This window comes from Dipodomys merriami, unplaced genomic scaffold (assembly GCF_024711535.1).
Source record: "Dipodomys merriami isolate MVZ:Mamm:240054 unplaced genomic scaffold, mDipMer1.0.p SCAF_28, whole genome shotgun sequence".
Classification (NCBI taxonomy): Eukaryota; Metazoa; Chordata; class Mammalia; order Rodentia; family Heteromyidae; genus Dipodomys; species Dipodomys merriami.
In genome coordinates, this window is record NW_027204270.1 from 1,209,194 (window position 1) to 1,233,500 (window position 24,307).

Consider the following 24,307-nt stretch of genomic DNA (forward strand, 5'->3'; position numbering starts at 1 on the left):
GTCACTCACTGCTGCCCGGTGGCCAGCCGCCCTTGTGACCCGAGAACAGCAGGGCCAGTGCCCTGGGCCCCCTCCCGGCAGCAGAACCCACCAGAAGGGGCTCCACATGTGGACCTTTGGTGGGAGAGCCTCTGACCTAGCCGGGCCCCCTGAACATGCCCACTGGCTGCCCAGAGACCACGCTTGAGGGACCCCTGGCTTGAGGCTCCAGGCTGGCCAGGCCTACCTTGGCTGATGGCCTGTATATGTTGACAGAAGGGGGAAGGGAGGCTATGGGGCCATGAGTTCCTATGGTTCACACTGAGACAGGAAGAGCTGGTACTTGAACTGGGGCCTCTGACCTGCTGTTCTGGGCACCGTCCTCTCTGTCCCTGCTTGCTGAGCTTGGCTGTGGTGTTTGTGGCCCCTTCACTTTCAGGCATCGGCTCAGGCCACCCAGGGCTGACCCTCACTGCAGGAGGACCCGGCCTCCGGCTCCAGGGTGCAGCGCTTCCCTCTCCAGGTGGCAGGTTGACTGCCCGAAGTGCTGCCCGTTGGCCAGCAGGGGGCTCTGGGGCTCAGGGCAGTTGGACCACAGCCTCTTCTGGGTGGGAGGGGTCCCTGGGGGCTCCCTGCCTGCCACCCTGGTCCGAGGCACCGTTCTGACTCGGGCGGGCACACGGAGCCCCTCCGCTGGCCTTCTGTGGCACCTGCACGGAGAGGCACAGCCGAGGGGCGGTGCGGGACTGCGGTGGCGCTGCACACTCTCGGGCTTCATGGGAGCCGAGGCCTGGCTCTCCCCAGGCTCTCTCCCTGCTGCGGGGCAGCGAGCAGCCTTCTGTCCCTGTTGGGGCCTCTGTGTAGTTTGTGAGGAGCTCCCTGGCAGTGGTAGACTAGAGGGAGTGCTGCAGGGCCCCGGGCGGGTGGTGTGGGATGGGCGCTGTGCCGCTGGCTCGCGTGGCTCCCTTGGCATGAAGCTGAGTGAGGACACAGCCCTCAGGGCCAGCCGTGGCTGCAGGGACCTGGGGAGGGGCTGCCACCCTGCACAGGGAATGGGCCTGGGGCAGGAAGGACCTGTGTTGGGTGTCCCTGTGGGGAGGGAGGACACTGAGGCATGGCGCAGGGGTGGGCTTGTCCACTGCAGGCCTCCCTGAGAGCCACCGGGAGGATCCAGGCCTCAGGCACCCTCCGGCCCCTCTCTAGCAGAGGACGGACTCCACCAAGCCCGTGGGCCGCTCTGGCCTTCCGCTGGCCCTACGGGGACTGGGGCAGCTGCGTAGCTCTGTAGGGCAAGGCCCTGTCCCGTGGAGTGAGGACCCAGGGTTAGGGGCCCTCCTGTGACAGACTGGGCCTCACCGTGGCCTGAGAGTGCGGTGTCCACACCAGGGAGCACGGTGCTGAGCGGGGGGGAGGGAACGGGGAGGCAGATGGGGGCTCCGCTCCACCCCACACCTGGCCAGCTGCATCTTCCACCTCCTCCTCCAGGAAGATTAAACTGCGTGCCACAGGCTCTCCCTCCCTGGAGCCTCCCCTCCCCTGCCAGTCCAGTCAAATGCTCTCAAATTGGGATTTCTGCTTAAATGCCCAGCAAGGAGGCCTAGGAGATCAGAATCTTAGCAAATTAACATGTGCGGTGGTGGATTTCTTTAATCGCAGCCAGAGCAGTGACGGGAATCATCTCCCGGTGGTGTGTGTGTGGGGGGGCACGCAGCCAGGCGGGTGGATTATTCATTAGAACTGAGCTTGGATTCCACCCAGCCTCTCTGGGGTGGGCTTTGTCCACGTCCGGGAGCGAGGCTGGATGGCCTGGGTCTCCCTGGAGACCGTGCTGCTCAGCCCTCTCCCCATCTCACTCCTAGGTCTGTCCTCTGTGGTTCTTGTCTTTCGTCCCCCTCTTTCTTCTGGATCCTTGCCTCCGTTTCTCCTTTTCTGCTGATCATCTCTTCGAGGGGACTGTCCCAGGGGGAACAGAGTCCAGGTGTGTGAGCCTCCTGGGCCTGCCCCTCGGACGTCCGGCTGTGGAGGCCTCCCTCAGCGCTCCTGGGCCTCTGTCCCTGGCTCCGCCCTTCGACCCTCTCCTGCACAGCCAGCTGAGACCCTCATTCAGACCTGGTGTGTGAGCAGCGCCACCCAGCCGCTGGAGCACAGGCCCCAGGGCGCTGACCGGGCTTGGTGTGACCACGAGACACAGCGTCCACCAGAGCAGCCCAGAGATGGGCGGTGGACGCTCCGACCCAGGGCACCGTGGCTGCCAACAAAGGAGGAGCTGCTGGGCATCCGGGCCCAGGCCCCTCCTGGCAGGGCCAGCTGGCAGCACAGCTCCTGGAGGAGCCCCTCCCCCACCACGCCTGGGGCCTGGCCCGCAGGCGGCAGTCACACCTCGAGGTGGCGTTCAGAGAGCCCTCCTGGGCACGTCCACCTGCCTGGCCTTCCCAATCCCCACTAGCTGACCCAGGCCCCTTCTGGGAGGTCAGGTGGACAGGCTGTGGGCAGCAGAGGACCCTTGACTGTGTCTCCTGGGCTGGAGTGTGTGGGTAACGGAGAATGGGGCTTTGCTGTGTGTGTGTGTGTGTGTGTGTGTGTGTGTGTGTGTATATAATGGTGTGTTGGGGAGTAATGGAGAATGGGGCTTTGCCCTGATGCTGGATGCAGGGAGTCAGGCTACACAGTAACTGCGAGGTCCACAGGGCTGGCCGTTCGTCTGGGGTGGACAGCTCAGCACTCACTACCCTCTGCGTCCTGCATGCTCAGTGGAACCCACTCCAGGCCGGGAGTGCAGCCTGAGACCCAGCCCACAGGGTCATGAGTGCTGTCAGAGAGGCCCGGGTCACGGAGGCCCCTGGGGGGGGGCTGAGGTCAGAGGACCGGGGGTCATGGAGGCCCCTGGGTGGAGGGACTGTGGTCAGAGGGGTTCCGGGTCACCCTGTGCTTGGGCTCAGGGTGGCCGTGAATGGTCTCGGGAGCCCGTGGAAACAGAGAGGGCAGCGCTGCCTTCTCTTTCGGCCTTGGAGCTGAGCTGGCGCCGTGCCCGCCGGAGACCCCCTCCCTGGTTCACACAGCTCTGCCCGAGGTGGCTGGGGGGGGGAGGGGCGGGGACCTAGAGCCGGATCGGCGGGCGGCGGGCGGTGGGCGGGGCTCCCGCGGGAGGGGCGGACCCGTCCCTCCCTCCCTCTGCCTCCGGAGCAGAGCCTCGCAGATCTCCGCGGCAGCGCAGGGCGCGGAGCGTGGCTGCAGGCTTTGACCGGCATGGGCACCGTGTGCGGGGCGCCCTGGCTTAGGCTGGGACTTGGGGAGCAGGGGGGGCCGGCGAGGGGCCCCAGCCACCTCGGGCCGTGCCGGTAACAGCGGTGCTGGAGACTGCCGGCCATGGGAGACTCTGGCCCCCCCAGTGAGCTCAGCCGAGACCAAGGTAAGGGAGAGGGAAGGGGCCTGGAAGGGGGCTGAGTCCCTACCAGGGACTCAGGGCCAGTGCTGGGCAGCCGTGGCCCCTGGCTGGCAGGGGGGCGGGGAGCAGGCTTGGCTACTCCCATAGGCTCTCAGAGCACAGCCACTGACCCGTCCAACCTCCTGCTGCCCAGCCCCTGCCCTCCCCTGCCAGCCCCTGCCCTCCTCTGCCCCACGGCTGACAGGGCCACGGGTAAAGGGTGTGGAGTTCTGGTGTGCAGTGGAGGAAGAGCTCCAGCGGTGCAGCTGCTGTCCCCTGACCCCACCCTACCCCCAGGGGACGCCCGGGGGTGTCCCAGAGGGCCAATGTAGGCGCCTCCCAGGGTGGCTGGGGCCATGGGCTCTGCGCGCTGCGGCCCTGGGAGCCCCGGCTCCAGTCAGCACCATGGACAGGAGCCTGTGTTGTTCGGAACACCCTGCAGGTTCTGGGCGGCAAACCTTGCTCAGCTCTGCCCCGCTTTTCTGACCTGAGTCGGGGCACTTTCCTGGGCAGGCAGCGTGGGGTGCTGGGGGCTGCTGGGCTGCCAGGAGAGGGAAGGGTTCTCAGAGCTGCCCAAAGGGTACACCCAGTGCTGCACGGCACGGGACTTCTCCTTGGTCCCGTCTCTTCTGCCCCCAAAACAGTGCCAGCCCTGGGCCAGGGCATGAAGGGGACACGCAGCTAGAGTTACAGTGGGGCTGGGTTGGGCAGCAGGAAGCACTTTCTGATCAAGGGCTGGGGTTCTGAGAGCAGGAGCCTGCCTTGTTGGTGGTCCGTTTAGCTCCTGGGCCTGGCTGGGTCTGCCCCGGGCTGGCACAGCAGGCATGCTGGATGGAGAGAGGCTGTGACCGCACACAGGGGACACCTTCTGAGCCCAGAAACTGGAGGGACCGTGTGCGGCCACCGCCAGGGTGGTGGAGTGTGTCTGCAAAGGGTCGTGCTGTGCTAGCTGGTGCAGCTCTTCTAGGAGTCCGTCCCCTCCCTCCTGTCCTTCCCACCTCCCTGCTGACATGTCCTTTATGAATGGAGGACTCTGGTGTGGGGCCGGGCCCCCACTGCCGGCCCCCAGTCCCCAGCTCAGGGTGGTGGCAGGGCTTCCTGGTGGTTGGGCACCCTGGGGAGGCCCTGCGTGGCATCTTCCTGCCTGTGCTCCTTGGCCTCCGTGCCCTGGGCCGGCTGCCGGGCTCAGGATGCGCAGAGGCTGGTACTGCCCCCTTCCCCCAAAGGCCCCGCGGCCCACGGGGACTGGAAACACACGGGGGAGCAGCTGCCCGTGGGGGGAGACTGGCCGTACAGTGGAGGGCCGGCAGGGCCGCCCCCAGCCCTGTGTTCTCTCCTCCAAGGGGCGCGGGAGCTGACGGCGGGTCCTCACAGCTTCAACGCGGAGCCGAGGATGGAGCAGATGGGCGCGCGTCCCCAGTCCAGCCCTCCATCTGCGCCGCTGAAGAGCCTCCCAGGCTCCTGGCGCCTTCCCCAGAGTGCCGCGGGCCCCTGCCGGGCGGCGCCCTCTCCCGGGGCAGGGGCGGGATGCCAGGGCCTCTCGGGGGTCCAGAGAGGGCCCAGCAGGCGACCAGTAATCGGACAAGTCCGCGCATGCGGGCTCCTGGCTGGCTGACCTTCCTGTGGGGGGAGGGGGCGGGGGTTGGGAGGGGGTTCAGGGCGGGGGTGGGAGGGGCTCTTTGGTTCCTGGGCAGCCCCGTGTGCAGAGACCCCACACCAGCTAGGGTCAGTGCCCATGTGGCCAGCAGTGGAGGGAGAGAGCACTTGGCCTATCTGATTCCACTCAGGCGGGAGCCAGGCAGGCCTGGGGCGTGGGGACGTGGCCCTGACGTGGTGGCAGGACCACTCTTCTGACTCAGGGCATTGGCCTTCAGGTGGCCGGGGGAGGCCCGGAACAGCTGTGGTTTCCCTCCGAAGCGCTCTAAGATCCCAGTTTCCAGCCCTTCTGGCTGAGCTGCGGGGAGCCAGGTTCGGCAGCCCACTTTTCAGAGGAGCTCAGATTCGGTTTTCTAGTGGTGTGTTGGAGATCAGAGTCTCGAGGACTTTTCTGCCCGGGCTGGCGTTAAACCATGACCCCAGATCTCAGCCTCCTGAGGAGCTAGGATGACAGGCTTGAGCCACTGGCGCCCTGCCGGAGCTCAGATTCTTGTGGGTCAGCAGAGGTGTGCGGGCCAGCACCGTGGGCAGCCCGGGAAAGCGCGGGAGGTAGAGGCGGGGTGGCTGGCCAAGCCTGAGGTCTGGTCGGTGGGTGGGTGTCTGGACAGGCACCAGGGGCTTCAGGAAGAAGTGCTGGGAAGTCAGAGCTCAAGGCGTGCTCCGCTTCCGAACACCTGCCCGGCAGACGCGCCGGGCTGCAGGAGCCCCGGCTCTCTAGGAAACGAATCCTCAACCTGCTCTGGAGGGCAGCGCAGCCCCACCTTCCTCTGCCTCCTGCCTCGGCTGCTCCCGGCGTGGCTCCACCCAGCAGCTCCTAGCCCAGCCAGCTGCTGCCCTCCCTCCTGGCCCCCCCAACCCCCGGAGCCAGGAGGTAAGAAGCAGGGGTGGGGCTGGCTCTGCCCATTCAGGGCCTCTGGAGACTCTGTCTGGGGAGAGGCCGCCCCCCCCCCCCCCCCCCCCCCCGCTGGCGGAATCTGGTGGCTTTCTAGGATGTGACCTCCCCACAGCAGCTGTGGTCCGTCTGCCGTGACTTAGCCACTGCGAAATGCCCCGGGCTCTCACGGAGCCCACGCCGGTGCTGCGTGGCCAGCCCTGCTGGAGGAAGGGGAGGTGGCAATTGATGCTTCCAGAAGGCTGGGGGGAGGGGCAGGGATGGGCCCCCCAGGGACGCGGGACGAGGGGCACCTACCAGAGCAGGAAGCTGTGAAATGGGCTATTAATAGCGTTGTATTCCTGGCAGGATTGTCGGACGTGATTAATGCCACTGCCGTGAACTGAGCTGCCACAGGCCACGCTGGCTGGGGATGGCGGGTGGGGCAGGAGAGGGGGCCCAGAACCCTGGCTGAGACGGGACCAGACATGGCTCCGGCACCCAGAGAGGCCCTGGCTCTGGGGCAGGCAGGGAGGGCCGGATGAGGAGACCATGCAGGCCCCTGGACATGGAGGCAGGCTGAGAGGCTTGGGCAGGAGCCGAGGGGCCTCTGGGGAGAGGCACTGGGCGGTGGACACTCACGGCCTTACAACGTCCTGTGTGGAGAGTTCCTGGGGTTGAGCCCTGTCCTGGGTAGCCCTGAGCCCCGGAGCTCCCTGGGGGTGGCGGCCCCGCTGGCTCATCTGGAGAGCTGGGCCTGGGGCTGTTAACACTGGCCCAGGACGGGCCAGGTTGCTGCCATCCACCTTCCCCTTGTAGTCCAGGCCCAAGACTCGAGGACCTCTGAGGCGGGAGGCAGAGGCGCGGACCAGGGACGGGCCAGTCATTATGGAGAGTGGACAGCCCTGGGGAGTCTGTTTCCACCCCCAGGTGCTGCCTGCGCATTGGAGCGCTGGTGAGCCAGGGCAGGGGGGCAGAGCAGGGTCTCAGCAGGCCCGCCCCAGGCCCCCCCAGCCCCGGTCCCAGCCCCGCCCCAGGCCCCCAGCCCCAGCCCTGCCCAGGCCCCACCCCCCGCCCCCCCCAGCCTCCCCATGCTGTGTGGCGAGACCTCTCCATTCCCGCGGGAAGCCAGGCCCCTGCTGAGGGGAGGGCTGCTGGAGGAAAAGGGCACATCCGACCAAGCGGGGCTCCGGAGGCTCCCCGCCTGGGCCTGCGGACCCGTCCACAGCCATCGTCCCGCATCCCTGCCTGGCCCCTCCGAGCTCCGGCCTTGGCTCTGGGCCCCTGGGGTCCTGCCGGGGAGGGCTGCAGGGAGACGGCTCGCACTCCCTGATAAAGTAAAAATAGTTGGGGAGGAGGCGCCCAGACGTGGGGGGGGCACCTTGCCTCTCAGACGTTTAAATAATCTCAGCCATATGTGTGTGGGCTGGTCCTCCCTCCACCCTGCCTTCCTCCCTCAAGGCTCTGGTCCAGGGGCCGCTCTGGTCCACTGGGCGCTGCCATGGGCCAGGGGCTGCGCTGGTCCACTGGGCGCTGCCATGGGCCAGGGGCTGCGCTGGTCCACTGGGCGCTGCCGTGGGCCAGGGGCCGCGCTGCTCCAGTGAACACTGCCGTGGGCCAGGGGCCACGCTGGTCCAGTGGGCGCTGCCGTGGGCCAGGGCAGGGCAGCCTCCTCCTCCTCTCTCACCCTAGACACTGTCTGAGCACCTGCTATGTGCTGGGTTGGTCTGCAGGGGACAGGGAGCTGGGGAACCATAGGACTGCTGGGGAAGGGCCTGGGGGCCTCTGTCCCCCATTTCCTGTGCTGTGGATCCTTGTAAGTGGGGTGGACATGGGAGGGGCTCCTGCAGAGTCCTCTAGGACAGGTGAAAAGGAAGATGAAGAGGCCTGGATGGGCGAGAGGCGGGCTGGTAACAAGGGGGTTGCGCTGCCGGGGACGGGGGGGGGGTGGGAGGCCGTGCCAAAGCCCAGCCTTGTCCCTGCTGTGGAGGCCAGTGGGTAGGGTGTGCCCGACCTGTGTGTGTGAGGAGGGTGTGCCACACCCACCGGTGTCCCTGTGCACGTGTGGGGTGATCTGTGGTTTTGTTGGAAGCGTAAGTTGATTTTCCAGCTTTTCCGGGGGGGGGGGGAGGGTAGGCAGGCAGGCGGGGCTCTGAGCAGCGTTGGGACAAGAGCAATCTTCATCCTCAGAGCAAGGCCACCCAGTGCTGCCCTGGCCTGCCCCGCCCCCCACAGCCACTCAGACCCGGAGTCCTGCAAGAGCTCAGGGAAGGAGCTGCCCAGAGGAAGGGCGGGAAGGATGGGGCTCCTGTCTCCTGGCACTGCAAAGGCCAGGGGGCCATGGAACTGTCCTGGGCCACAGTGCCCTCCCATGGGGCCACTGTGGGGCCAGAGGCCCAGAGAGCCTCCCTGTACCCCCTGTCAAGGTATCTCTATCCAACCCTTTGTCCGTCCTGAGCACCAGGACCTCTAGGAGGGCTGTGTTCTGCCCCAGAGCTAGCAGAGGCCGAGCAGACGCTGCGGGCACTGCCTGGGGCAGGCCGTGCGCTTGCGTCCTCCGTCCGCCTGTTCACTTGTTCTCACCTGCGCGTGTCCAGCGGGGTCACGCAGGGACAGAGGGCAGAGCGAGTCCGGCCTGCCGTGCTTCTGTGGGGTCACGGGTCCCTGGGGTGCACACCACACACAGGAGACAGGAGCAGCGGCATGAAGGCTCACCTCTCCATGGCCTGGACTGCCCACCCCGCGGCCCTGGCCTGGGGCTGGGGGTGACTGGGCAGGCCCGCCCACCATGAGCTGGGGCCAGCTACTGTCTTCCCCCTCCCCTCAGCCCTGCAGGGCGTCTGAGCCAGAGAGGCGGTGTGGTGACTCGAGCCACCCAGTCGGAGCCCAGCCCCCTGGGGGTGGGAGCTCAGTCGGAGCCCGGCCGGACCCTTGTATCCCCTGCGGGCAGCTGGTGCCCAGCTTGGGGCAGGCAGTGAGCTCTAGGGCCCAGAGCATGGAGGAGCTAGGGTGGAAAGGTGTCCTGGGAAGGGGCGAGGAGTCCCTGTGGCCTTGTTTTGGAGGCTGGCCTCCTGGCCTCCCAGGAGTGTCCAAGTCTGCCATCAGGAAGCAGCCGTAGAGGTGGGTGGCGGTCTCGGCCTCACCTGCACCCCCCGCGTCCCTCCCCCCCCACCCCCCGGCCCCGTGACTCTGGCTGTGAGGTGGACCCTGTGTACGTGTGGGGGCCGTGGCTCTTGCTGAGGGGCACAGGAAGGTGCCCTTGCCCCCGTGGACTTGGCTTTGGGCCAGGCATCGGGGTGAAGGGCTGGAGCAGGGAAGTCAGCTGAGGGCCTGCCAGCTGGCCCCGGCTCAAGCCCCACATGGCCAGTGGGCTGGTTGTCGCCTCTGACTCTGTCTGGCCTTAGATCCGCTGCATGGGGGAACCCCACAACCACACAGGGCTGGGCGCCCCATTAAGCATTCCCTGCCTGGGCCCGACCCACTGCCAGAGGGGACGAGGGTCACCTTGGTCCCCAGGGGGTGGTAGGGGCGTCTCGGCAGAGCTCTGTATCAGGAGGATTAGCTGGGCCTTTCCTGCTTGGTCGTGGAGGATTATGACCCGGGCCCCTGAGGAGGGGCTGGGGAGTTTGGGGTGCGGAGGCTCAAGCCAAGCTTCGCGGGACTGGCGCCAGGCCCGTGCAATCTGTGCCCCAGTCCCTCTGCTGCCAGGGTGAAAGGCCAGTCTGTGGCTGGAGCCAAGGGCAGACAAGGAGCCAGGAGGGCGTGGCTGACCGGTCCTGGGGAGCTCTGGGTTCAGGAGCACCCCAGACTGGGCCAGGCCAGACAGGGCAGGAGCAGGCGTGTCTGGAGGAGAACTGTGTGTGTCTTGTGTGTGTCTTGTCTACGGGGTCCACTGAGTGCGAGGGGAGTGCGGGGACTGGCTCTGTGAAGGGAAGTCTGATGCACCCTGAGGGCGTGAGCTGCCCGTCCTGCCTTCCTTGGGGTCCCTGGTGGCCCCAGGGCCTCAAGTGTGTGTCCCCATCCCCTGCTCTGGCACTGCTGCTTCCTGGGAGCCCTGGGCTCCCCATCCACGAGTAGCCATGCTGCCGAGGCCCTGTGGCCCCTCTCTGGAGTTCCTCAGGAGTCAGTCCTTCCTGTCCCAGCCGCTAATGGTTCCCTAATCCAATCTGAGGCAGAAAGGGCAGGCTGCCTTCGACCTCCAGCGAGCACACGAGGCGGGCCTCTGGCCAGGGCTCCTAATTGGGTTCTGTGTTTGGCTTTGAGTTGATTACATCAGATCTGGGCTGGCAGGGCCTGGTTCACTGGGGTCAGACTTCCTATGGCTAAGTATGTGGAAATAACCGGAGCCTGCAGGCTGGGCCAGGCAGTAGGAACGAGGGTCCTGGTCACCGTGGGCCGCTGTGGGCTGGGGTCTCGGCGGGTTCCCAGGGCACAGCCTGCCCTGCTGTCACGGGGCCTGGCATGGGGAGGCAGCCCCGGGGAGAGCGGGAGGGCTGTATGGTTCCTTCCCTTCCACCGCCCCTAATGGGGCCGCCTGTGGCCAGGTGGGGGGCCAGCTGTCAGGTAGGTGGGCCGGGTCCCCTCCTTGGGTTGTGACGGGCAGCCTGCTCGGGCATCGCAGCCTTGGGGGTGTGTCTGTGCTCTGGGCAATGTGTCACTAGCACCTCTGGCCCTAAAGGTCAGACCTGGGCGACCTTGGGATAAAGGCCCCACAGCCTAGGGACCTAGAGCAGAATGAAAGAGACAGGAAGTGGCAGAAGGCTTGGAGATCTCCCACCGGCCTGTGTTAAGAACTGAGACGGAACATGGTCCCTGATACCTTGGATCCAGCTCCCCAGGCCGGGCAAGTGGCCCCGCCCTGGCTCAGCTTTGGCCTCCAGCCTCTGAGGTTGGGCCCTGGATGCTGGGTACAGAGCCAGGGGACAGCACACTGCTACTGATGCTCTGGACCTGTCCCCATCCGACTCTGAGATGTGGGAGCGAGGGACAGAGCAGCCCTGAGCACCCAGCCCCGCACAGGGCTGGTAATGCCGTTGGGGTTGCCGCCGTATCTCTGGGTCCTGGGAGAGTCCCTATTTGTCCTGCTGCTCTTGCTCACACTCTCCCGTGGGCCTGGTGGCCGGGACCGGTGTTCTTCCCCATGCTCTCCTGGCAGCTGAGAGCTCCCTGGCCTCAATCCTCTGGCCAGCTGGGCTGGCTTCCTGCAGGATTAGTGTGGGGATTGGCCAGGGGGTGGGCAGTGTGAGCTTGGGCACCTCCCCCAGCCCCTGCTTCCGGTGCTCCCTAGGCCCCGGAGGGTGGGTGGGTGGGCTGGTGAGGGGGCTGCGAGGCTGTGTGTGGTAGTCAGGCCAATGCCAGGGGTCTAAGGGCAGCCCTGTGTGGGGGGGGTGAGGTGGGGGGGAATCCAGGGGTTCTGGAGAGGAAGAGGAAGAGGTGGAGTAGAGAGAGTGAGCCCCAAGGGGCCTGTGCACCTGGCACCGCCCCCGCCTGACCTGCAGGGCCCCCTGGACTCTGTGAGCATGGCTGGGCATGCCGGCCTCCAGCCCAGTGCCCCTGCCCCTCATGGGAGCCGCGGCCTGTGGGACAGAGGTGTTCCTTTGGGTTGGGGGGTGCATGGTGGTGTGCCCTCGATGGCAGCTCAGCCTACTAGGTAAGAGGGACAGTGGGGAGGCCCTGGCTGAGAACTGGCCACACCCCAGGGGCGCAGGCCCTGCAGGAGCCTGGGGAGGGTGGGGGACCCCTGGAGGTGCTAAAGGCCTGTACTCCACCGGAGCCCCACACCAACCTCTAACCTCCTACCCCTTACCTCTCCCCTGGGGGCCGCCAGGGTCTAGAAACACTGACTGCTTAGCCCCCAAAGGAGGCCCCCCAGACTCCTGGAGGGTAAACGCAGGTGGAGGGGGGCGCGGCAGGGCTGAAGCCCGCGTCGGATCGCCGGGGTGGGGGGCACAGGGACCCCTAAGCTCTCACACTGTCAGGGTCCCTGTCACTTTGGGGGGGTCAGCAGCATCCTCTGGCCAGTTAGGGTGGATGTGTGCTGGTGCGGGGTACCCTGGCCCCTAGAGGTGGACAGAGGGCTGGTCAGATGTGACTTGGGTGGAAAAAAGACAGCGGGTCAGGGACGGGACGGTCCAGTGTGTGTCCTGGTGGGCCCGGAGGCGCCGTCAGGACTGTCTGGTTTGCTCGTTTCTGCTGTTACCGGCCATGGGGGCCACAGGCATTTGCCACCTTCCTGCGTGGGCTCTGGGGCCTGTCTCATCTCCTGTCCCCAGCCCACGGAACCAGTGACCACGCTGTGCCTTGGAGAATCCAGCCTCCCCGCCTCCCCATGCCCACACAGTCAGCGGGATCTTCCTTCAAGAAGTCTCCCAGGCTGGTCCTGCCCAGTGTGCTCTGACCTCTGGCCTTCCAACTATTGTGTGACCCTTGTGGCGTTGAGCTTCAGCTGGGGGTGGGGAGCTTTCTGTAAGCAAGTCTGCAGGGTCTACAGTGAGGGACTGACCTGTCCCTAGGCAAGGCCAGCTGGCCTGACCTGAACTCCCCAGAGCCTGCAGCCTTTTCCTCTGGGACCTGGGTCAGGAAACCAAGAGGACAGGAAGGCAGGGTCTGAGAAAGGGAGTGGGTTATGGCTCAACTTCTCAGCACAGTGCCTTCACCCAGAGGCCTCCCTCAGGCTTGGGGAGGATCTGGGGAGGCTAGCACTGGATTTGATCCTCAGGAGAGAGGGTGGTCGTCCTGAGGATACTGCAAGGAGGGAGCGTGGCACTCAGAAGTGGGACTGTGACTCCCAAGAGTGGCTCACGACTGGTGCCAACAGCCAGCCTGGGCACCGGGATGTGCTTTGCCCACGCTGTGCCCCCTGGAGGCTTGTGCACAGTGGCTCCCGTGCACACACGGCTCTGGGCCGTGTGTGTGTGTGTGTGTGTGTGTGTGTGTGTGCGTGTGTGTGCGCACGTGCATGCACGTCAGTCAGTAAGGAGCTTAAACTCAGGGGCTTGCAGTTTTACTTACTCTCAGCTGGCACGCTACCACTTGAGCCACGCCTCCATTTTGCATTTTGCTGATTAGTTGGACATAGAGCCTTGCAAACTTTGAGCTGTGAACTTGTAGATCTCAGCTCCCTGAATAGCTGGGATTTACAGATGGGAGCCACTGGTACGTGGCTCTGGCTGTGGGCTTCGGATCAGTAGCCAGTCTGGCTGGTGGCCAGTGGGCCCCTGTGGTTACGGGGGCTGCCGGTGGTGGCAGGCTGAACTGTAGCTGAGCAGGGCCGGGCATATCCTCTCAGGACCTGGCCTCACCTCAGTGTCTCGGGCCATTAGAGGAGGGGTGGTGGGCAGACAGGGGTCCTTGAGCAACTCCGCAGAGCTCATGGGCTGTCTTTGTGTCCACCAGTGGAGCGATGCATGAGCGCCATGCAGGAGGGGACGCAGATGGTCAAGCTTCGAGGCAGCTCCAAGGGCCTGGTCCGCCTCTACTACCTGGACGAGCACCGCTCCTGTCTCCGTTGGCGACCCTCGCGCAAGAACGAGAAGGCCAAGAGTGAGTGGGCAGCCCACTGGGAGGACGGTGGGCTGGAGCGGGGGGGGGGAGAGGGGGGCTGGAGCCTGGGAGCTCGCGGGGGGGAGGGGGGTGGGGGGGGCTGGAGCCTGGGAGCCCGCTGGGAGGATGGTGGGCTGGAGCCGGGGGGGGGGGAGAGGGGGGGCTGGAGCCTGGGAGCTCGCGGGGGGGGAGGAGGGTGGGGGGGGCTGGAGCCTGGGAGCTTGTGGAGGGGGGTCGGGGGGGCTGGAGCCTGGGAGCTCGTGGGGGGGGAGGGGGTGGGGGGGCTGGAGCCTGGGAGCCCGCTGGGAGGATGGTGGGCTGGAGCGGGGTGGGGGGGGAGAGGGGGGGCTGGAGCCTGGGAGCTCGCGGGGGGGGAGGGGGTGGGGGGGGCTGGAGCCTGGGAGCCCGCTGGGAGGACGGTGGGCTGGAGCGGGGGGGGGAAGGGGGGGGCTGGAGCCTGGGAGCTCGCGGAGGGGGGCGAGGGGGAGGGGGGGCTGGAGCCTGGGAGCTCGCGGGGGGGGGAGGGGGGGGCTGGAGCCTGGGAGCCCGCTGGGAGGGGGCGGGGTGGGCTGGAGCCTGGGGAGCTCGCGGGGGGGGGCAGGGGGGGCTGGAGCGGGGCGGGGGTGGGGGGGGCGGGGGACCTCCCGGGTGTGGCTGCTGGACGGCTGCGGCCGGGGACCCTGAACCCCGGTGGCCTTGGATTTCAGTGACCTCTGGAACTGCAGGGTGGACATGGGCCAGGGGCTCTTGCCCGACTGTCCACCCTGCAGGGCTTTGAGACTCAGTGGGGACTGGGTAGCCAGTGCCCAGCCCTGTGCCAAATGCTGGGGTTGGTGAAGGGCAAAAGGCAAGTAGTCCAGCTGAGGGGGTGAAAGCTTTCAGAGATCAGAGAGACAAGTGCCAGCCAGGTGTGGTGAGGGCGAGGCTTGAGGGGGACATGCAGGCCCTTTGGGGCACACTGAGTGTGAGGTGGGGTCTGGGGCTGGAGGAATCCGGGGCCCCCCAGGCGGCCCCCAGCGGTTCCAGGACAGAACGGCCTTAGCCCCGTGGTTACCAAGAGTGCTGCCACGGGTCCCAGGAGGACTGGGTAACGTCGAGCCCCAGGGCGAGGGAGGCCTGGCCTGGGCAGCGTCTGCCGCCGCCGCGGGAGCCATGGAGCTGCCTCCCGGGTGCGTGTGCAGGGAGCCCAGCACTGCTGGGAGCACCGCCCGTGGCGGGGCATCGGAGGATGCTGGCCCTGGGCTCGGGGGCCGGGCCTCCCAGAGGGCCCACGGTGCGTGGCTAGCATGCTAATGGCAAGAACACGCAACACACTGGGAGGCAGGAGGGTGAGGGTGCGAGGGAGCCCCGGAAGGGGAGATGAGCTGGGGAACCGGTGCTGTCCTTAGCCTCCCCTACTCCTGGAGACCCAGCTGGGGTCTCAGACCCCTCTGCCTTGGAAGGTCCTCGTGTGTGACGGAGTAGGATTCACAGGGCCGGGAGTGGGCGCTCCCTGGCAGTGCCCGGGGCCTGCACAGCTGCGAGGGGGTCCTGCCCAGGGCGCGGGCTTTGGAGCTCATTACTTCTAGAGCTTTCTGGGAGAGGCTCAGTGGAGTCCAGACCCTGTGGCTAGCAAGGACCCCCCAGCCCCCTGCCGTGGGAGCTGAGCTGGGGCCTGCAGAGCACCCCAAGTCCACCTGCTACGTCCCGGCTCCCGTGCCTGCTGGGCTGGGGGCCTATGACAGAGGCACCGTGGGACCTCCATGCCCAGCTGGCCAGTTACCGCTCTCAGAACAGGGAGATGAGCCCACTGGGGCTTGGCAGGAGGGGCCGGCTGGCCCGGCCTTCCCCCAGCAGCCTTGATTAGCCACAGTCCCAAGGCAGCAGATGCATGAGGTTTCCGGTTGGGGGGGGCAGGTGACCCTCTAACTCATGGGGTAGGGGGGAGGAGCTGTGGGACCACAGGGGCTGAAATGTAGCGGGCGTGGGGGCCCGGTGGAGGGGCTGTAAGTGGGCTGGACCCCAGTCCTGGAGCCATGCAGTGCAGGCCCAGGGGCTCCTGGCCTCTGCGAGGCGGTGACCAGTCCCCTCCCCCACCCACCTATAGTCTCCATAGACTCCATCCAAGAGGTGAGCGAGGGCCGGCAGTCCGAGATCTTCCAGCGCTACCCTGACAGCAGCTTTGACCCCAACTGCTGCTTCAGCATCTACCATGGCAGCCACCGCGAGTCTCTGGACCTGGTCTCCCCCAGCGCCGACGAGGCGCGCACCTGGGTCACCGGCCTGCGCTACCTCATGGCCGGCATCAGCGACGAGGACAGCCTGGCCCGTCGCCAGCGAACCCGAGACCAATATCCTTGGGCAGCAGGCCGGTGGCAGGGCAGGGCAGACCCCTCTGCCGTCCAGTGTGGGCAGCCTGCTCCCTGCGGGGCCCTGCGCCTGGGGGAGGGGCGGGAAGAGGGCCACGGGCTGGGGCCCCCGCTGCTCTCTGCCCCGGTGGGCTTGGTTGGGCCTGCGAGCCTGTGTTGGCCCCTAACTCAGCCCCAAAGTGGCTGAAGCAGACGTTTGATGAGGCCGACAAGAATGGGGACGGCAGCCTGAGCATCGGCGAGGTCCTGCAGCTGCTGCACAAACTCAACGTGAACCTGCCCCGCCAGAGGGTGAAGCAGATGTTCAGGGTGAGTCTCCAGGGCACCACCCAGGATCGCTGCTAGGTTACCCTGGCCCTGCGGGGCCCTGCAGGGCTCCCAAGAGGGGCTGGCAGGGCCTGGCAGGGTGTCCGCCCCGCCCGGGGAGAGGCGGCTTGACCCTGGCCTGTGTGGGCCGGGCAGCTGCGAGCTCGGTGCCAGAGCTTAGCTCTGCCAGGAACGGCTCTGCTAGCTCCCAGGAAGGGGCTGGGCGCTGGGCACAGCCCCGTGCAGTGGGGCAGGCTGGGCCCTTGGAATAGGCCCCCAAGGCCCACAGCCGTACCCCCTTCCTGGTACCACAGGACCCCCATCTCAGGCCCATCAGGAGCCTTCCAGGTGGGCAGAAGTTCTCCTCAGCCCCCCATGCTACTGGGGCCCCCAACCACCCTGGTGTTAGAAGTTATGAAAATGCATCCTTCAGCTGAGCAGCAGCCTTTATTGTCTGTAATTAGTTCTCTTTCTGGAACCTCTGCGGGGGAGAGAAACTCTGCCGTCAGCAGGTCCTGGTTTGGGGCAGGGATGGGCTGAGCCAGCAAACCTAGTCCTACAGCCGTGCGCCTGCTACAGCCTGGGAAAGAGGCTATATAAGCTTGGGCTCCAGATTCCCCAACACATATGTACATGAGCACATATGTCTGCATGCACATGGGCGTGCGTGCGCACACGCGTGCGTGCGCGCGCATGCACACACACACACACACACACACACACACACAGCTCTTGGCCTGACAGCTCTGCCGTGTCCAGCCCCTGACAGATCCTGCTAGACAAGCAGTCATGCCCGGCTGGAGCCACAGCTGCCTGCTCAGAGTCCGTGCGCATGGGCACCAGAGGGGCAGTGAGCTCTCAGACTGCCCGCTGAGGACAGCGGGGACTGGCCCCCCCACTGCAGACCCTGGTGGAGACAGTCTGCCCAGGCAGCGGGGACTGGCAGGTGTCTTGCATCTGATGAGATGACCTCCCTTCCCCCATGGGACCCAGGGCTGGGCCACCCCACTTCCTTGTGAGCCTGTGGGGACAGTCCCGGCCTCAGTAGGACCTTCCTTGGGCTACAGCAGGAGCCGGACAGCAGGTGACACGGGACATCAGGCCCCGTGTGTCGGCCTGAGCAAGGGGCCCAGTCTGAGGTCTTGACTTGGGCTCTGAGGTGGAATCTCGGAGTCCACGCTCTTCTGCCCTGTTGTGGGGGCACAGTGAGCACTCGACTGGCTCCAAGGCCTGGTTCTACCAGGGGGCTGGAGGAAGGCCTGGGCAGAGACCCTAGCTGGCGGTCGGAGGGCAGGGTTGCGCTCCAGGGCTAGTTCTAGAGAGCTACAGGGTGGGGAAGGTTGCTGCTCTGGGGCCATTGACCCCAGACCCCACACCTCTGAGGCCTAGTAGCCTTGGTCCATTTAGTTGGCCAATCAGGGATGGCCCCAGGCCCCCAGGGCCTGCCCTTCCTGCCCGCCCGCCCGGTAGCCTCTGCAGGAGCTCCAAGCCAAGGGAAATAGATGAACCTCCTGCCAGGCTCAGCTCACTGTGATAATTAGCAGCAATCTGGTTGTAGAAAAATCTTGACATTGCTTCCGGCTGCCTGAAACGGCCTAATCGAGCAAAGACCTGTGCGGTGGTCCAACGGCGCCAACATAATTTCATTACATCCCTTCTTCTTCTTTTTTTTATACTAGTCCTGAGGCTTGAATTCAGGGCCTGGGCCCTGTCCCTGAGTTTTTCTGGTCACAGCCAGCACTTTGCTCTACTTCTAGCATTTCAGTGGTTAATTATAGAGTCTCACAGACTTTTATGCCCAGGCTGCCTCTAAACCGTGATCCTCAGATCTCTGCCTCCTGAGTCCTTAGGATTACAGGTGTGAGCTGCAGGCCCCTGTCTCATTAACTCTTAGATAACCCTGGAACTGGGGCTTTCCCAGCACACTTGTGCTCAGGCCTAACTGCCCAGGAGCCCCCCAGGCTGGCTGGAGCCAGGCTTGGTGTCCTCTGTACTGTGGCTCTGAGCTCTGTGTGGCTTCTTTGGGTGTGTATTCTGTCTTGTTGCTGGGGATGACAGGCAGATACCGGCGCTGGGTTCTGGGCCGCACAAGCCCGGGCCAGTGGGCGGGGAGGCCAGTGGTTCTGAGGCCCAGCCGTGCTGCGGGAGTCCGCTCATCCTGGCGAGGGTGGCCAGCCGTCGCTGCTGTTGCAAAGGAGTTTTTGATGCTGCCTCCCACGCTGGGCAAGAGGAGCAGTCAAGTCTCAGGGCCAAGCCCATCGCCAGTCTGGCATCAGAAGCACAGCTGCCCCCTTGGGTGGCTGCGGGGCCCGGGCCCGGGCAGGGTCTGGGGCGGGCAGTGCCCTGGGCCTGGAGGGGGTGGGTCATGAAGGCCCTGTGGTGTAGCACGGTGGTGACCAAGAGCCTGGCATTGCAGGAAGCGGACACGGATGACCGCCAGGGAACTCTGGGCTTTGATGAATTCTGCGCCTTCTACAAGATGATGTCCACCCGCCGGGACCTCTACCTGCTCATGCTGACCTACAGCAACCACAAGGACCACCTGGACGCTGCCGACCTGCAGCGTTTCCTGGAGGTGGAACAGAAGGTGGGGCCCGGGCGGGGGCAGCGAGCTGGCGGTCCAGCCTCATCCTAGCGCCCGCGCGATGCCCTCACAGACCTGCTCAGGGTGGATTTCAACCCGCGGCGCCCCAACTGGCTTCGGCTCCCATTCTCCACAGAATGCCCTGTGGTGTGTTCCGTGGCAGGCCCACAGAACTGCCAGGTGGGTGGAGATGCTGGCAGGGTCCCCCCAGTGTCTCCCTACAGTTCTGTCTTGACCATGGACATCCCGAGCTTTCAGGGAGGCACCGGTGGCCGACCGGTGGCCCTGACAGAGCATGGTGTGGTGCGCGTAGGAGGAATCTGTTAGCCCCACCTTTGGGAATCTCTTCTTCCCCCTGTGGTCCAGCCCCAGGGGCCTGAGGCTACCTGCCCTGGTTTGCTTGTCCACCTAACACCTGATTCCCAGGGTGCTGTATCTTTTCCTTGTCCAACCCTAGTGGGCTGAGTTGAGTGGCCCATGGCACGGCCCTGCGGACTAGCAGGAGTGTCCAAAGCCACAGGGACCAACGCCAGTCCTGGGCAGAGAGCAAGTACTGCCCGTCGGGTGGCAGCACCCACGGGTCAGCCTAGGGCCGCAGGGAAGCCACGCCCACTGGGGAGGGAGCTCAGATGGGGTGGCCCCGCTTTGGATTGTCCCTCGGGCGTCCCTTCCGGAGACTCTTGCGGTGTGGAGTGGAACAAGCCTCAGGGCCAAGTGCCCGGGCCCCCGCACAGTGCCCGCCGCCCTGCCTAACCTCACCGTAACTGACGCGGGTCGCCACAGGGGAAGCCAAGCGGGCTCTCCCCAGTGTCGCTTACCGGGCCAGCATGGTTGGTGCGCAGCCCTGTCTTATCCCCTCCCCATCCGCTGCCCACCCTGGCCTGCAGTCTGGGCGTCCTCTCCCCCCCCATCCTGCCCCATCCCCTGGACGCCCCATCCCCCACCCTGCCAAGTGAAGCTTTAGAGCCCACACTGCTGGTCCTGCTGCCCTGGCTGGACAGCGCCCCAGCCCGGCCACAGTGCGTGGCGTCGGCATGAGGCTGGGGGACATGGCCCAGCCGCAAGTCCTCTGTCCAGGCACTGGCACGTGGAGGCCAAAGGCAGGATACTCTCTAATGGGAGATGGAGGGAATGGACCCTTTCCTCCCTGACCTCAACCCCTAGAACCTACCCTGCAGCCTGGAGTCTAATACTCTCCTCTGGGCAGGTGGACGGAGCCCTTGCCTGAGCTGTCTGGACTCTAGCCTCCCCGGGAGCCACAGAGGGCTCTAGATTCTGGTCCACGTTTGCTCCCTTCCCCTGTCTGTAACTTCCCGTCTGGTTTCTGGGGGTTGGCCAGGCAGCTGTCCACTCTAGGTCCTGCTGACACCAAGTTCTGGAGGTCACTCCGCCTCTGATTGCTGGGAGCCCCTGGGCCGGGCTGGGCTGCGAGGGAGACGGCTCCCTGTGCTGCAGGGCTCCTCCTCGCCCCCGCGTCCCCTTCATGGGCCTCCCCACACCAGTGGAGGGTGGCCTGCTCCGTAAGGCCGCGTGGGAAGGACCCACACGTAGAGGGAGCTACTCAAGATTCATGTGACCGACGAGTAGTCCTCTGGCCACCGAGTCCCGGTGGTCAACATTACGGCCTTGAGCTCACTGCCTACTCTGGTCAGCCGACGTGAAGAGTGAAGCAATGGGAAGAGGGGCATGTGCCCCCAAGGCTAGCCCGGACTGATGAGAGGCTAGCCCGGACTCCTGCCCTTGCTCTGGTCTAGATGAAAGGCGTGACACTCGAGACCTGCCAGGATATCATCGAGCAGTTTGAGCCCTGCCCGGAAAACAAGAGCAAGGGGGTGCTGGGCATCGATGGTGAGTGGGCGCCGCCCGCAGTCCTGCCGGCCGGGGAGGAAGCCAGGGCCCCGAGCCGTCCGAGCTCCACACAGGGCAGGTGGCCCCGAGAGGACTGACCTCCTTCCCCCCCTCCCCAGGCTTCACCAACTACACCCGGAGCCCTGCCGGCGACATCTTCAACCCTGAGCACTACGGTGTGCACCAGGACATGACGCGACCTCTGAGCCACTACTTCATCACCTCGTCCCACAACACCTACCTCGTGGGCGACCAGCTCATGTCCCAGTCTCGGGTGGACATGTACGCCTGGGTCCTGCAGGCCGGCTGCCGCTGCGTAGAAGGTGAGCCGTCCCGCCGCTGGCTCCCTGTCCCTCGGGGCCGTTGCCGCCTGGCGAGGGGGTGGGGCCCCAGGGGCCGCCGGGGTCTCTGGGCAGGGTGCGCCATAAGCAAAGAGGGTGGACACCCCTCTTTAGTTGGTGTCCTGCCCAGCCTTCCCGGGCCCCCACGGCCAGGACCTGGGGCTGAGGGGTGTGCCTGCCCTCAGTGGACTGCTGGGATGGGCCGGACGGGGAGCCGATCGTGCACCACGGCTACACTCTGACCTCCAAGATCCTCTTCAAAGACGTCATCGAGACCATCAACAAGTACGCCTTCGTCAAGAATGAGTGAGTGGCTGCTCCTCGAGCGGGTTCTGGGAGGGGGAGACAGTGGCCGCCGCTCACGAGGGACTGGGCTTGTTTCAGCGACTTTCTCTGAGGCAGGAGACGGGAGGGGGGAGGGCGGGACACGAAGGACCGATGGCCACATGACAGGCCGAGGTGGCTGTGGGCAGGCCTGCTGGGGTCTGTCCACGCCTGCTGGGAGGCAGCGCCCGGCCCCGCCGCCCGCCACGGCCGTGGCTCCAGCACTAATTACTCCCGAGAAGTCATTCTGTGTCCAGACTCAATTTGCTGTCACTCAGCTGTGGCTGAAGATACCGCTGAGGAAAATCCAATTTGGGCTCTGGAAATGGAAACCTGCCTCCCGCACTGGTGGCATTTCTTCTGAGCCTTGGATAAACAAGGCTTTACAGGAAGGAAAGGAGCTGAGTGAAGGAGCTGCCGAAGCCAGATGGATTTAGGAAATCAAAATAATTGCGGGCGGAGGGACAGCGATGCTCTTGGCATGGTGACTGGAACACACCCGTTTCCTGTGGTCACGATAAAAAAGAGCGAGGGTGCCGCCGGCGCCTCGGGCGCGGCCGGCATATTTACTGCGCACCCCAAGCTCCAGGCTTTAGGTTTCTGTCTCTTGCCTAAGAAATAAGGGGATGAGTACTGTAGCCCCATCTTCGCATGCCTTCTCCCCAGCCTGTGGCTGCCTGTTTCTCTCTCCATTCCACGCCCTCTTGGCCTGGGTGTGTTTCCTAAGAGGAGCATGGTTGCCTTTGGGTAAAAATCGAAGTGAAATGCGCATGAGGTGAAAATGAACATGAAGCTGAAAACCTTCCGCTGAACAGCCTCCTACCTCTCGGGACAGGTGGTAGTGGCCCCACATAACACCCAGATGTTGCACGCCAGGCCTGTCTCCTCCACGAGACTGGAGGACCTTATGCTCACTCACAGGCTCCTGCTCTGGTGTGCAGGTCGAAGGGATCATGTTGGTTATGTTCTATGCATTGCTTAGTCTGTGCCATATGTAAGGCTATGACTTCTTTTTCAAATGTTTCTTTTGGTTTTCCTAGAGTTTCCAATTGCCTTTGTTTGTTTTTAATTGGGAAAAAACTAAACAAAACAAAATACCAGCCTCCCACCTGTGGCTCACGCCTGCAATCCTAGCTACTCAGGAGGCTGAGATCTGAGCATCGCGGTTCTAAGCCAGCCGCATGGGCAGGCAAATCCCTGAGACTCTTTTTTTTGGTCATGGGGTTTGAATTCTGGGCTTGGTGCTGTCCCTCAGCTCTTCAGCACTCTACCACTTGAGTCACAGCACCACTTCCAGTTTTCTGAGTGGTTTATTGGAGATAAGAGTCTCAAGGACTTTCCTGCTCAGGCTGGCTTTGAACCATGATCCACAGATCTCCTGAGTAGCTAGGATGACAGGTGTGAGCCACCGGTGCCTGGCTCCCTGAGACTCTTTTCTCCAATGAACCACCAGAAAACTGGAAGTGACCCTGTGGCTTAAGAGGTAGAGCGCTCGCCTTGAGCTGAAGAGCTGAGGGACAGCGCCCAGGTCTAGAGTTCAAGCCCCATGACCAAAATCAAAGCAAAAAACCAAAAATAAAACAAAAAACACCAAAACTCATGCTATCTTTACTTGCCTCTAAGCTCTCCCCGCTCCTTTTCTACCCACTGATTTGATTTCCCTTATCGTCACCTTGGGAAGCAGCTGGCTGCCTGCGTGCAGACTTGGCAAAGACTCAATGAGAGGTGACCTGTGCCCCGTAGCTGTGGGGCCTCGCGCATCCTTGGCGGGAGCCTGGCCTCACCCCTGCTCTTCCCTGGGATCCCAGATATCCCGTGATCCTCTCCATTGAGAACCACTGCAGCGTGGTCCAGCAGAAGAAGATGGCCCAGTATCTGACGGACATCCTCGGGGACAAGCTGGACCTCTCCTCCGTGAGCGGGGACGACGCCACCTCGTTACCCTCGCCACACACGCTCAGGGGCAAGATCCTAGTCAAGGTGAGCCTGCCACCCGGCCAGGCGTCCGGGGTGAGGGTGGCGGTGCCCCTCGCTGGCCTGGTCTCATCGACCTCTGGCAGCCGTCCAGTCACAGGCCCACGTGTGCACACGGAAGCAGGTCCTCTGGTCTGGCCCCGGCCCTTGCCCTGAGGTTCCAGAGCCCCTCCCCTACTCCTACGGGTGCCAGCCAGGATTCCCTACCCCACCCCACACCTTGCCCTGTCCCGTCCCTCCCACTGTCTGCCTCCTCCCCAGGGGAAGAAGCTCCCCGCCACCATCAGCGAGGATGCGGAGGAAGGCGAGGTGTCTGATGAAGATAGCGCTGATGAGATCGACGAGGACTGCAAGCTCCTCAATGGGGATGTGAGTGTGGGGCCGAGGGCGTGCTGGGGGGGGGCCGAGGGTGTGCGGTGTGCGGGGGTGTGTGGGGCCGAGGGTGTGCGGCGTGCGGGGGGGGGCCGAGGGCTTGCGGCGTGCCTGGGAGTCGGGGGCCGAGGGTGTGCGGTGTGCGGGGGTGTGTGGGGCCGAGGGTGTGCGGCGTGCGGGGGTGTGTGGGGCCGAGGGTGTGCGGCGTGTGGGGGTGTGTGGGGCCGAGGGCGGGCGGCGTACCTGGGAGTCGGGGGCCGAGGGCAGGCGGTGTGCCTGGGAGTCGGGGGGCGGCGGGGGGGGGACTATGTCCCTGAGAGCAGCCCTTGGTCCTGCCCCAGGGCGAGCTAGGGGCTAGCTGCTGACCACGGGCTTGGCTGGGATCTGTGGGGTCTTCCGAGTGCCCTCCCCACCCCACGAGCCATGAATCCCACGCTCCCGGCCCCGGGTCAGCCACACACCTGCTGCCGTCCCGTCTCAGGCCTGGCCCTTGGCCTGGTCCTCTTGACCCTTCGCTGAGCGGGGCCAGGGAGGGAAATCGTTCTGCACTGTTTGTGTCTGCTGGACTCCCCAGAGCTTCCTGGCCAATCCCATCTGCACACAGTGTCCAGTGCTCCTCTGGCTACCTGCACCAGCCCCGAGGCCAGCCCTCTGCTGGATGAGCCTGCCCGGCCCCACGCACGTCACGCTAGTGGGACACCTCGTGTCTTCCTCCCCACGGCGGGCCCGGCCTCCGAG

At 65.1% G+C, this 24,307-nt stretch overlaps 1 protein-coding gene across 2 annotated transcripts in view; it reads left to right on the forward strand.

Annotated features, from left to right (window-relative positions):
* Nucleotides 1-3,253: 3,253 nt before the first annotated feature.
* Nucleotides 3,254-24,307, forward strand: part of Plch2 (phospholipase C eta 2) — a 39,412-nt gene continuing 18,358 nt past the window's right edge. Inside the window, exons 1-10 of one of the 2 annotated variants that reach the window (XM_070037160.1) lie at nt 3,254-3,388; nt 13,326-13,472; nt 15,559-15,812; nt 16,001-16,129; nt 18,543-18,713; nt 20,465-20,558; nt 20,678-20,881; nt 21,085-21,205; nt 23,032-23,203; nt 23,459-23,566. In XM_070037160.1, the coding sequence (XP_069893261.1) occupies nt 3,346-3,388; nt 13,326-13,472; nt 15,559-15,812; nt 16,001-16,129; nt 18,543-18,713; nt 20,465-20,558; nt 20,678-20,881; nt 21,085-21,205; nt 23,032-23,203; nt 23,459-23,566 (1,443 nt within the window). In that variant the 5' untranslated portion in view covers nt 3,254-3,345. The other variant, XM_070037159.1, reaches the window with a different exon arrangement.